Source organism: Asterias amurensis, chromosome 5, assembly GCF_032118995.1.
Source record: "Asterias amurensis chromosome 5, ASM3211899v1".
Taxonomy (NCBI): Eukaryota; Metazoa; Echinodermata; class Asteroidea; order Forcipulatida; family Asteriidae; genus Asterias; species Asterias amurensis.
The window spans coordinates 8,088,511-8,102,598 of NC_092652.1; the positions used below are offsets into that span (position 1 = coordinate 8,088,511).

A 14,088-nucleotide genomic window follows, 5' to 3' on the forward strand; every position below is an offset into this window, starting at 1 on the left:
TATTTACGTGATATGTTTTACTCATTTCTCAGCAAATATTTGTTTTAATCTACCATCAATATTTTCAAACTGTGAGTTTGATGTAAATTGGTTGACATTGTGTTGTGTGTCCCACAAAAAGCACCCATCACAGACCCTTTAAGAAGAGGTTCTGCTTATAAAGAGCCCATCCTGAAGTCCCGAATTTCTTTTCTGCTTTGTGCTTTTTTGGAGTGCGTTTTGGCGACCCCAACCAAAAACTGTTTCTGACGTCATAACCAAAACGGTAACCGAGCTCACAACTCGGTTATTGTTCAGTCTGAACAGCAGAACCAACAACCAACAACCGAAACAGTTTTTGGTTGGTGTCGCCAAAACACACTCCAGGTTTTGTTGTCTTCTTATAACAATGTTCCAGTTATAAAGAGGTCTTTGGCCAGTCCCAGTGACCTTGTTATAGCGAGAGTTGACTCCAGTGAAATGAGAAAAAACAACATTGTACGCTAACTTTGTAGACAACACTGTTTGGCACCAAATTGAATTTTGTAGATATTTTCGTTTTGTGGTTTGAAACAGCAGGAAATCTTGTATCATGTTGCAGAACAGTATGTGTTTGTGTAGAAACTTGTGTTGTCGAAATGAAACATGATAATGTTGATTTTAAGGTAACAACACATTTTCTGAACCCTTTTTCTCCTTTATTTATTGTGAAACAACTTTTTCGAAAAAAAAACAAGAAAAAAAACTTTACGCTGCAGAGAAAATGTTATCAACAATATAATAAAAAATGAAACATAAGCTGTATTTTCAAAACTAATTTGTTTTGATCTGAACACTTCAAAAAGGTGTTGAGCTTATTTTCCTGGGAAAACAGGGAAAAAGCAAGTCTTCAAACGAATCGGTCTCCATTATCCAAAATTGGGAAAGACGTGGAATGACTCGCTGACACACCAAAGCGACGCCAAAACAAGGACTATGTGCAATAAATTCTCCCTCGTTCTAACACAACTATTACAAACATCCAATGAATCCCTTAGTTGCCTGTGCTGTTCGTCAATTTTCTAGTGGATGCAGTTCATTTCCTTTGTTAATTTTCAAGGAAACCCTTTTTCTGTTACCCCCCTCTAAAAGTGTTTGTGTTACTAGAAACAAACAATGTGTCACTAGGTTGAATGTACATTGAGGGCCTATTGGTCTAAAGTCTTGTTGTGGGGCGGGGGGGGGGGGGGTTGTGGGACACATATGGCCCTGGTGTTTTGACTTGGGAATGGTCCGTGCCCCCCCAACACCCCCCCCCCCCCCCAACACCACTGGAATATGACCAGTGTCTTTAAAAAGATGAGCACATATCACACATCACTCAAACACCTTGTACTCTCTTACTGTTAAAGCAGGAAAACCACTCATTTTGTCGACTGCCATAGTGCTCTTTTGCAAAGAAATAAACACAATGTTTCAACCACATGTCAATTTCCTTCTTGGGAACACCATGACCATGGACTCTCTTCTCTAATCTTTTAGTTTGCATTGAACACAAATCTTAGCTCCCTTCCAACAGACTTCCCCACTGCTGCGAAATGAATGGTTTCTGACAACCTTGTGCGGCCATGTAGGTGGTCAAACGTCACTGGCAGTATCGGTATGACCTTAAATATCAAGAATTAATGTAACATCTGGGTTTCCGATTTAGAAAAGACTGTGAGCAAAAAAGAATTCTCTCCGAAGTTAGAAACAGTTTCACCAGAAAAGGTTTGGTGCAGACCCCTAAGACCCCCTTTCTGAGAAATACACACAGATGATACATCAACACTTTATCCACAGAAAAACCAATAAATGGTGTTGCCTCGTTCAAGGTGTCTACAAGACTCAGTGATGTGTGGTCATATTGGAGATGATGTACCTCACACATTGGGTCATCTATTTCAGGCAGTACTTTCAAAGTTAATCGCAGTAGACGACTGTTACTGCAATCACAAACTGCTTCTGACATTTGCGACCACAAACATGTCCTTGATGTTAACATGTGTTGCTGTCAGTTTTGTTTCTTTGTTGCTGAGATTGAAAAGTCACCCTGAGAATTAAGGGAGGGTGTATTTTACATTAGCTTTTAGGAACTTTTTCTTTCCTTCAAAACTTAAAGACACTGGACACTATTGGTATTGTCAAAGACCAGTATTCTCACTTGGTGTATCTCAACATATGTAAAAAATGACAAACCTGTGAAAATTTGAGCTCAATTGGTCGTTGAAGTTGCGAGATAATAATGAAAGAAAAAACACTCTTGTCACACGAAGTTGCGTGCTTTTAGATACTTGATTTCGAGACCTCAAAATCTAATTCTGAGGTCTCGAAATGAAATTCGTGGAAAATTACTTCTTTCTCGAAAACTATGTTACTTCAGAGGGAGCCGTTTATCACAATGTTTTGTACTATCAACAGCTCCCCATAACTCGTTACCAAGCATGCCAAGTAAGGTTTTATGCTAATAATTATTTTGAGTAATTACCAATATCTAGTGTTCACTGCCTTTAATAATAATCGGTTTGTATATAGCGCTTTACAAGATCGGAAGGGCGTCTCAAAGCACTTCCAACAGTATTACCCCAGGTCATTGGGCCATTTTATTCATTCCTTGAACCATCTGAGCTCCCTGGGAATATACAGTTGATTGAATTGTTACCTTTGACCTTTGTGAATCTTTTGAATTTTGGCCTCGTTTCAGTTGACAATGTATGAAAAAATTACAAGAACAAGTAACTGTTTTGTGCACAGTCTGATAATATGATAACCTTTGGACTAATTTCTTTTCAGTTTTACCCAGATTTGAGGTACTAATTGACCCACCCAGCTACATAGCAGATGTAACCAAGTGTACAACAGCCGTAGTTAAGGCAAGGTAAGAAATAAAGGTGCCTTTCGCATTTTTTCCCCTATAACTTCTTCCCCCCTTGGCTGTAATTATAATGCTTATGTCTCTCACATGGTCACAAAAATTCAAAAACATTTGTCTGAATGAGATTATCTGAGAGGATATGTTTTTTTAAGGATTGTCACTGATTTTTTGTTCACCAAAAGTGAGGTTTTAAGCAAATTTGTTGCTGTTTCTAAGGCTTTAGTGGCCTTTAAGTTGATTGGTAACTGATATTACTTTATTCAACCTATAGTGTGCAAAGGTCACTGAGCAGTGGAGTCCATAAAAGATGATTTATACAAAACAGGTTTGACCAGTTCGTTTTTTGTTGGTATTCAACAAGACTCCTGTAAAGTTGAAGGAGAAAGCATGCCTGATACTTCACACTGAGCCAACGAAGGTCAATGCCTTTAAAACACTTCAGTAGAAATTGATAATTTCCTCATAGGGTACCCTTTTAAGGATAAAATGCCTTGGTGCCCTTGCCCTTTCAGGAACGAAGCATACTGGCCTGAAAAATGCTTATAAAGTTTGCTTACACAGCTTTTTTTCTTTTCAAAAAATACCCCTATATATAAAAGCGACATTACCCCAAATGGTGTTGTTCTAACAATGATTTATAATATCAACAACTCTCGACCAGTGCTCTTTAACCAAGTAATTACACAAAATGTTTACCATCCATTTAAAATAGGAAAATCAAACCCAAGATGAGTTGCCAGTGATGTGGCGATGGGTATAAACAAATGATGGATATATCACATACATAATCCCATCCTGATGTCTTTATCAGTTTGCACTTTGGTTCTAAATCTCTCCTATCATATCATCCAGTGTATATGGATTTGTAATTTATCTCTAATCATACAAAAACCTGGGATGCATCTGTCAACGACTGCATTCAAAGACATAAAAGGGAATAAAAGAAGGTCTCATAGTGATCCGAGACAGACGTTGAACATTGATCTTGAAAAGGTCTCGCAAAGTTCAAAGCTGTTTGGTTGCCCCTGGTTGAGTTCATTGTGTTGGACCCAATGGGACTCTCAGTTGTTGTCCCCCACCCATAACCCTGTGTTGTCTTTGTCTCTTGCGTGGATTGCTCCAGGGACAGGCAACATTTATGTAATTGTTTGTACATCTTGAAAGAGGAGGGTTTTCAGATGAGTCCAGTTTTATTGGCTAAGCAATTGATTTTTTTGTGCAAGTTGGTGTCCCTCCCCTCCCACTTATAATGCTTGGTCAAATCACTGCGGTCACCTGATTAAGAACAAACAGACTTTTAAAAAAACAGACAACATTTAGTGACAAGTTATTTTTAATCAAATTGCAAATCTTAATTCAATGTCGCTTGTTCTAACATCCACCTAAAACATGGTAGTACCTGAGTGGTCTTTTATTTTTATGGAAGTAATTCCTGATGATCCACAGCTCCATGGTTGAACAGAGCAAGAAAGTGTTGGGTATGAATAGGGTCTGGCTCTGGCAAGGCTGTTGCTCTTGCTTGTGTTATCGTGGTGTGAGAAATGCCAACAAAAAACTGTATAGTTAGCAACAAGGCATATTTGAGACCAATTTAAGAACTGACTCTGCGGTACTGCAGTTAATTATGATCCTACAAGCTGAAGTAGTCCCAGCCTATTTTCTAGACCATCCGGGTAATAGTTAAAAAACAGGACAGTTCTTTTTAGAACTGAGAAGTTTCCTGAACACCCGATAAATCTACTCCGCGGTAGTAGTTGAAAAAAGAAGGACAGTTCTACTTGGCAAGAAGATACACACATGGTGTTACCGCAAACCAAACATATATAAGGCATATTTCAAGGCACCCAATGTTTGTAGATTGTGGCTTCGGTTCTGGCTTTGGCTGAAGCTTCCAGTATGGCTTTGGCTTTGGCTCTTGATTAAGTTATCTATGTGGAGACACTGGCTCTGTCATCTAGAAGCCCTTTCAAATACACACAAATATAACTTCAAATTGTCTTGCTGATGGTGTAAGGGGCGAGGGGGGGGGCAGAGCTGCTAGTTCAATGGCTATGGCTACACAGTTGTTCATTGCCAACAGCTCTATATACAGCCCATTATAGGGTCTTCCTAGTTTGTGCTCTGTTTTAAGTACTTTTGATACTAAAGTAGACCACATCCTTTTGGGGGTTAAAAATGATGGGCCAATATGCCCCATCCGAGCGCACCTGTCCCAAGCATCTTGGAAAGCATCAATTATTCTGAGATGACAGCCAGGGGCATGTGGAGTTCCTTGGAACAGTTCCCTCAAGGACAGAGGGGGGGGGACTCCTATTCCCTTCATCATGTTTTTTTATACATGGTTCTTTATTAGTTTCTGTGTATTCAACGTGGGTCATTAGACTATTATTGGATTTAATCAAGGTGACCTTTATGGAGGTGCACACAGCTTGAAATGGTGCCCCAGTTTATTAAATGTACTTTTTTTGTCAAAAAAGAAGAAGTAACTGTTTATCTTTTTCGCTCTTGTTGCAGACTGGTCACCCTTTTTAAGGCAAATGTACTTCCTGTGATAAAAAGAAAAGGAAGATTTGTTTTCTTTGTAAATGTTGATCACAACAACTGGAGATGTATTGTGTGTTTTGAAATAATAAATCAGAGTCCAATCTTGTGTTGCTAAAGCCCAATGCCAACTTCAAAACTGGGTATATTTGCGGTGAATTCTTAAACATGCGTGCCACAGGCGGCTCGGTGGTGCCCGAAGCTGTTTTTTACATTTCGAGAAAACTGATATTGTGGTTTTTTTTTGCTTTTTTTCCCAGATACGTATTTGGAAAGCCAGTGAGGGGGAAAGTTTCCATCAATATGAACCTGCATGGCCTCGGTTACTACAGCGAATACATCGGACAAAATAACTACATGTTCATGGATGTAAGTAACAATGTTCTCAGTTAGTTTCCCTTCTGGTTTATTTCTTGATATTTGAAGAAAAAAAGTTGCAATGTGCTTAAAGGGGCATGTTGCTTTGCATTGGGCGCTTTTCGCCGTTAAAAGCCTTTTTATTAATTGAGTATGGTTGGAAGATGTTTTAAAAATATGAACCATACAAATGGCCCCAAATTGTGTGGTTTTCTTGTTACTTCATGAACTGAAATGGGCCGCCATTTTTTTGAGTCAAAAATTTGGTTCAACAATATGGTAGACCTTGTTCTTAGTTTAATAAATAAAAAAGAAAAGCACACAGTTTCAAGGCATAATATCGAAGTGGATCATTATTTTCTATGTTTCATATGTCTTCCCACCCATAACAAGAAACATATTTTAAGAGCCCAAGTCGTCCTTGAAGGTGTTCCTTGAAGGTGATCCCTCTACTGCCGCTTCAATTACAAAAGATTCGGCAGCTCCATACAAAATTGCATAATATGCACATTTTCTGGCATCCCTGAACAAAGATATTGACAAAATAGGGGAGACGGCCAATATAGTTTGTGTAAGAATTAGGGGCTCAATTTATATTCTTTCTCTGAAACTGTGTAAACTTTAAAAAGTTTTGTTGTTCATAATTGTTTTCTTTTTTCTTAGATTGATGGCATCGCCAGATTCAACATCTGTATTAGTGACCTGATCACCTCACCCTTGGGCGACCATTTCCGTGGTGTGGTACGCATCGAGGCAAGTGTTACAAGTGATGATGGCAACGTCTTCGTGGCCTTGGACGAGTCTTGCCTCGTCAAGAAGCAGCTTATCTCTCTGGAGTTCTCCAAAGACTCCAGGAAACACTACAAGCCTGGGCTTCCCTATTATGGAAAGGTGAGTTTGTTTCCGCTTTACGCCCCCAGCCAGCTTTACGCCCCCAGCCAGCTTTGTACGCCCCCAGCCAGCTTTACGCCCCCAGCCAGCTTTACGCCCCCAGCCAGCTTTACGCCCACTGGCAAGACCTGGCAGAAAGGACTGGCCCATGCCTGGCATGATACAACTTGCCTAACCTTGGCCAGCTCAGGTGCCCCTTAGTCAGCCTGGGTGCCCCTTAGCCAGCCCGGACCAGCCCTGTTAATTCTCACTCGGGCCAGGGGTGGGCCAGGGGTGGGCCAGGGCTGCCTTGGTTTGTCTGTGTAGGGATGGTCCACAGCTGGCAGCAGGTTGGTCCAAGACTGGTAGCTGGTTGTTTGTTTGTTTGTTTGTTTCATTTCCATTAATACAATCATACATACAGATACGTAATGAATAAATGGTCAGTACAAAATGTATGAGAGAGGGTGACATCCAGAGAAGGACTGGCCTTCTGTAGTGGAGCACCCGAGACTGCGGTCAGATAAGTCAATTTTGAATAATACAAGCAATGAGTTTCCAGATTTATAAAAGTATTAGTTCGAAAATAAAGATAGCACATTGTACATTGTTAAAATAAACATGTAAAAAAGAAAGATACTTAATGTCCTGCTGAATGTAGGCATGAGTAGCAGTTGAGATTAGTGCAAACATAATCATTGTAATTTTTTAGAGTTCCTTGAGGTGTTTAAAGGCAGTGGACACTATTGGTATTTACTCAAAATAATTATTAGCATAAAACCTTACTTGTAACAAGTAATATGGAGAGGTTGATAGTATAAAACATTGAGGAACGGCACCATCTGAAGTGAGGTAGTTTTCAAGAAAGAAATAATTTTCCACGAATTTGATTTCGAGACCTCAAATTTAGAACTTGAGGTCTCGAAATCAAGCATCTGAAAGCACACAACCTCGTATGACAAGGGTGTTTTTTTCTTTCATCTCGCAACTTCGACGACCAATAAATTGCGCTCAAATTTTCTCAGGTTTGTTATTTTATACATATGTTGAGACACACCAAGTGAGATGACTGGTCCTTGACAATTACCAATAGTGTCCAGTGTCTTTAACAAAGATCTGTGTGGATGAACTAACCAGGGTGAACTAACCAAAACAATTAAGTCTAAGGTGATTTTCTACTCCATGAGTGGAGCCTAATGCCAAGCTCTCCTGTTCCCCAAACCTTAGTCAACCTGGCAATCATATTAATATAAATAGAATAATCCAGTCAGTAAATAATCTCTATCAGATAATAAACCACAAATAATCTCTACTTATTAGTTATGGGCTTTTTTGTAACAACTCAATGTTTGGCTATGGTATTAAGTCGGCTCTTCATTGATGGTTGTGCAAACCTGTGTTTTGACCCCTTGCTGAAAAGTCACACGCGACTTCTGTCTGGCTGCCTCGGTTCGCCTACAGTCAAACTTAATGCTGTGTCAACTAAAATGCACACTACTCTGAGTAACACACAGGCAGGCCTGTATGCATCGTTTTACAAAGGGCAAGGTCACCGGGGCATTTTCTCCTTGTAAAGGGCACCCTATGAGAAAATTGTAAAATTCTACTGGAGCATTTCAAGGGCACCGAGGCAATGACCATGAGGCATGGAGGCAAGCGCCTTCGTTGCCTGCGTGAAGTTTCAGGACTGACACAGGGGCATAATTGGCACCCCAAAATGGCACTACCCAGATTATTTTCTAGATGTTAAAGATGTCAGGTGACTTGGTTGAATATTGTTAGTTATAAAAAAAACCATATTTGATGGTGTGAATATATTTGCATAGCAAACGGTGTAAACTTAACAATACAAAATAATGCAAACAATAATGCAATAATGCAAAATGAAATTTACTTTGCCCTCTCAGAGCTCAAATTGCAGGCCTTAAAGGCAGTGGACACTATTGGTAATTGCTCAAAATAATTGTTAGCATAAAACCTTACTTGGTAACAAGCAATGGAGAGCTGTTGATAGTATAAAACATTGAGAGAAATGGTTCCCTCTGAAGTAATGTAGTTTTCAAAAGAAAAGTAATTTTTCGCAAGTTTGATTGCGAGACCTCAGAATTAGATTTTGAGGTCCTGAAATCAAGCATCTCAAATTAAGCACACAACTTTGTGTGACAAGGGTGTTTTTTCTTCCCTTATTATCTTGCAACTTCGATGACCAAGTGAGTTCAAATTTTCACAGGTTTGTTATTTTGTGCATTATGTTGAGATACACCAAGTGAGAAGACTGGTCTTTGACAATTACCATACAAGTCCAGTGTCTTTAGTCTTAAACCTTATATTGTGTTTAGGTTCTACTCTCCTACCCGGATGGAAGTCCAGCAGACAACATCACTGTCGAGATCAAAGCTGAAGTTCGACAAGATCCAGTTTTTACTCAGACCCTTGTCTCTAAGATGGGTGTGGGAGACTTCATCATTCCATCACTCCCACCAGTCTCTGGACACATCTGGATCAATGTGAGTAAACACTGTATCCGTTATCCCGTGGCATACAGCCCCGGGAGCCCCTGGGAGTTGATTGTTACCCCATTACCCCGTCTCGCACCCTCACACATCCTTATTCCACTGGAGAGCAGAGGCTGCTATTCCCTGAACTGAAGTTAGATCAGGGGTAAAGCCCCATCGGGAACAGAGTATGAAAAGGGCTTTTGTTTGCAGCGCCTGTTCAGAAGATGCTTGAAATCTACCTGTAAAGTGGTTTACTTCACAATATTATCTTTGGGGGTAAGGGGAATCCTTGTACACCCCTGTGTGCTGAGAAGCAATTGGAACATTCAGTGTAGAAGTGCTGTGCTTAAAAATGTGCTGTAAAGTGATTAATTGCACATTATCTTTGGGGTTAAGGTGTATTCTTTTTAAACACCTGCATGAAGAGAAGAAGCAAAAGTCACTTGCTCAAAGACAAAAAGTGTCACAACTGGGATTTGAACCCACACATGGTGTACTGGACTGCTTGGCCCGGCCTAACACTTCATTTCACTTTCTTTATATTTGTGTCCCACCAGGCAAAGGTTAAAGCCATTGACGGTGAGGATGCTGCAGACACTTATTTCTCAAGCTATCTGTCTCTAGGAAGCTGGTACTCTCCAAGTAAATGCCATCTTCTACTTCATACCCTTCAAGACAATCTGAAGGTAAGAGTTGTTCAAACTTTATGAAACTGTCGTCATGTTTGAAATCCAGAAGCTCTGTAGATCTGTAGAGCTGTGTTTGTATGAGACCAGCTGCAGTCCATTTTACAATACTCTAGGATTAATCCTATCATTATAGTTTTCGTTATTATTATTATTATTGTTATTATAATTATATTGAGTTAGGGTGTACTCGTCTTAATACTTAGGATGGGTTCAATGCGTCCTAACGTCTATGGATACAAATTGAACTCATCCTAAGTCATAAGATTAATCCTAAGTTAGGAAGAGTTTGGTGAAATCGACGGCATGTATGGCCCGATTTTATAATGCCTGTGTATTAAGCATGCAAACTTGCTTATCACAAAAGCAACTTTTGCTTAGCAAAAATAGGTTACCATGTAAAACACCAGGCCTGTTTCTTGATAATTTTACCGAGACGAAGTCGAGGTAAATTATCAAGAACCAGGCCTCGACGGGTTTAAACCACTAGTTGAAAACCGATTCAACACACTTTGATTCCCATTCATTATACCTTTTAGGTAAAAAACTAGTGCTGGGCGAATAGTGAAATTTTGTTATTCGGATACCGCTGGCCAACTATCCGAAATTAACCGGATATTCGAATAGTTTTTTTCGCCGCTAGAGGGCGCTAAAAAAAAAATAAAAATAAAAAAATATTTAGAAATTTTTTTTTTTGTCGCTAGAGGGCGCTGTTCGTTCGTGAATGAGATCTTCTGGGCGGATTGATATTAGTTTTAGACAGTGTCACTCGGTTCATTCATAAAAATGACCGGATCTAATTTAAAGATGGCGATTTGCTTTTTCTTTTGATCGTGGATGACTCTACGTGAAGGAAAACTTTTGTAATCTTTGAACAAATTACGTCAGAAATGTCATTGTTTTGACTCTTCACGGAGGTGAGCATAGTTAAATACTTAATTTATGCTGTTTTATGCTGTCTTAATAGAAGTTTCATTAGGATTCAGACAAAACATTCATGTCAGTTGTCGCCCGACGTCCGCGGATATTCGGATATTAAAGAATATCCGGTTACTTGGTTGTAATTACAGAACTATCCGGTTTATAAATAGCTATTCGCGCCCTATGCGGATATCCGGTTAAGAAAAAAAGGGCATTCGCGGTTACGGATAGGAAAACCTATTCGCCATTAACCGGATATTCGAATTATTCGCCCAGGCCTATAAAAAACATCAACACTTTTTGGTCAAAAAGTAAAATAATGCAAAAATTATAATTGTTCAATGATTTCTTTCTAACACAACACCCCTCCAGCTATGAAATGGTAAAGCCCTCCGCCGCCCTTGGGTAAACAACTCCTTATGTGCGCGTCGTACGTATCGCGTGATGTGGCATACGTAACTGTTTCAGCCGTTGCTCTCGACCAATAGGAATGAAGAAACTGTCTTATAATCACAGGTGCAAGCTCGCGTGTCAAGCCCATGTTTCAACACTTTTTACTGGTCATAAACAAAGGTTTATACACACCATCATGACGCGCTCTCCAAGAATATGTAGGAATAGCGAAACTGTCTGAGGTATTTATTAATGTGCTTTACTCAACACATATGGGACAACAGCTTTACGCCTCATGCAGATGCAAGAGCAAGTGTGCTGCTTGACGACACAAATGCGTAAAGTTTGACCCTACCCACACTTTGACACTGAACTTGACTGGTCTTAAAATCTCCTGTTTTTAATAAGCTGAAGATTTAATGAAGGGTTAACTTTGTTTCAAGCTAAAAATGTTGCTGATGCCAATCTTTTTGTATCTGGTAGGTTGGAGACAACGCCATTATTGGGGTACACTCAACGTGTCCGTGTAACTTCACCATGCATTATGAAGTGATGGCAAGGGGTAATATAGTCACGTCTGGTCTGCACGATGCCATGCTGCGCAGCAGCAGCGGTCGTAATGATGGAAGCCGAAGGAGACGTTTTAGTACTCACCAAACCATCGATCGGTTCATGGCAGAACAAGGTAATCAATGAGCCATACAAAACTTGCTTTCTGAACATACATTCTAGAGCAGCTTAAGCAAGCAAAATTAGATAAACACAACAGAGTTTTTCTTACGGGTATAAGGTTACCCGCCACGGTACCATGTCACATGTTTAATCTGTGACTTGTATGCTGCATATTTCTGCTTAGAAGAACATATTTAAGCAATTTTTTTTTAAGCAGCTCTATGAAATAAGGACATGATCAAGAGCTTAATCAATGCTTTAAATCTGTTAAAACCCCAAGTTTGTTACCATCTTTGGTTCAAAACTTAGGATTACTAAAAGTAGAAACCCTAAGAAATATACGAGAGATTTTAAAAGAGAAAAAACAAAGAGTTTCTTTCAATGATAAATTTAAAATTTTTTGATGTTGTTTAATCAGTAAGGAAGTGGCCAACATAAAATAAGATTATGTTTTGGCTTTTATTTTAAATAAAACAAAATAGCTTTGGAAAATTTCACCCTGTTTTTGGCTTTTTGTTTCTCGTATACTGATAATTTCGACAACTGACCCATTTAGCTTGATCGCATCAGATATTTTAAAACCATTTTTATGCTATTTATAAGGAAGGAAGTTGCTAATATAAAAAAAGATATGTTTTGGTATTTAAATTTTATAAAATTGATGGCAATGATGGCAATTTGTTTTGATCAACGACTCATAGCCTGATCACATCAAAAAATGTCTTTCCTTCTACGTTTTTAGTGGATAGTGAAACGGACAGCCAAAGTTGCCGAACCACCTTTCAGTTTGAGGTGACCCATGCCATGGCTCCACTGAGCCACCTGTTGGTCTTCTACGTCAGAGACAGTACTGAGGGTGTGGCTGACACTATGGTCATCCCTGTGGAGCCAAAGTTTGAAAATGAGGTGAGAAACCATTAATTTTTTAAGAGAGTCCAAAGTTTTTCATTCCTACATTCTTATTTCTTTTTAGTTTCTTTTTTATTATTTTTTATTTGATGATACCTGATAGTGGTGGTTAACCGCTGTTGGTTATCAACAGACAATAACAAATCAAATTTAAAAAAATCTGCTTAATCAAAAACTATTGTTTTTACTGCTTAGCAAACAAAATCAGGATACCAGCCACAGATTGTATGTGGCATTCTATTTTGGCTGGTAACCGTAATCTGCTAAGCATAATTTTGATTAGTTACTTTTTGTGCTTCTCAGAGCTTCTTAAGCACAAAAAGTAACTCAGTAAGCATAACTTTCAACAAGTAATAATTTAAAGGGAGCTTTTAAACAGTGTAAGTTAAAGGTCAATCTGGTGAAGTTTGTGTTTTGTGTCACGCAAAAAGTACCAAGACCTTTTAAATAATTGACTGTGTGAAAATTCAAAAAAACATCTTTCCAAAATTTCTAGGCCTTCTTATATTTATGTTTTAGAGGCTTTACTTGGTATGGATCATAAGCAAAACTAAAGTGGTGAACTTGCAGGCAGGTAAAGTTAAATGGAAAAGCAAAGTATACTTTTCGAAAAACAAGAACACACACTGGTTTTTCTTAGAACTAACGCTTCTCCCCTACAAAGGTTTTTAGTATGTGAGTTTTTACCTCCTGAAACATGTGCCTTCAATTACATGCACTTTGTCAAAAGACACATTGAAGAAGAGGCCCTCATGGTTTTTTGAGTAAATCAGAGGAAATCTTCACCTTGAAAAAGTTTAGCCTTATCGTAATAAGTCAGAAACCACATTGATGATACCCTGGTGTTTCTTGGAAGTCTGTGTGTGGAACGGATTGGGGGCCAATTTCCTGCTTACACCAAGCTGTTCTCTGGGGTATTGAGGTTTTACTCTTTTATGACTTAAGGAGGTTTTTAACAACATTTTGAGACCTTGTAAGTTTAGAGTTATGGTGAAAGAATCAGATAACAATGGGTTGAGAAAGTCTAAAATCTGTACTGAAGGCATGAATAATGGGTATATATTAGGGCCAGCTCTTGTACTCAACAGAACAGATATTCCTGAATATCAAGGGTTTTAATTTTTAGTTTTATGCCGGCAGGGACAGTTAGACGACTATTGTTCTTTCAGTAGTTTGTCAGCTTTTTCACTGGTTAATAATTTGTTTTAAATTGGGATGATTTATTGCAACAATGGACCACTGGAAGAGATTTAACTGGTTCTGAGGTTTTACTGATGTTAAATTTGCATCGGGATAAAATATATATTTCATTTTGGTTGTACGCTTGTGTACTAAGTACTTTCCCGAGTTCCGTGAACAAATCACAGGC

General features: G+C 38.9%; 1 protein-coding gene across 1 annotated transcript in view; it reads left to right on the forward strand.

Annotated features, from left to right (window-relative positions):
• LOC139937024 (C3 and PZP-like alpha-2-macroglobulin domain-containing protein 8) overlaps positions 1-14,088 on the forward strand; it is a 60,911-nt gene that overhangs the window by 17,278 nt on the left and 29,545 nt on the right. Inside the window, exons 8-14 of the mRNA XM_071931968.1 lie at positions 2,791-2,875; positions 5,674-5,782; positions 6,434-6,661; positions 8,980-9,147; positions 9,696-9,824; positions 11,622-11,823; positions 12,553-12,716. Coding sequence (XP_071788069.1) covers positions 2,791-2,875; positions 5,674-5,782; positions 6,434-6,661; positions 8,980-9,147; positions 9,696-9,824; positions 11,622-11,823; positions 12,553-12,716 — 1,085 coding nt within the window. The remainder of the gene's footprint in view (positions 1-2,790; positions 2,876-5,673; positions 5,783-6,433; positions 6,662-8,979; positions 9,148-9,695; positions 9,825-11,621; positions 11,824-12,552; positions 12,717-14,088) is intronic.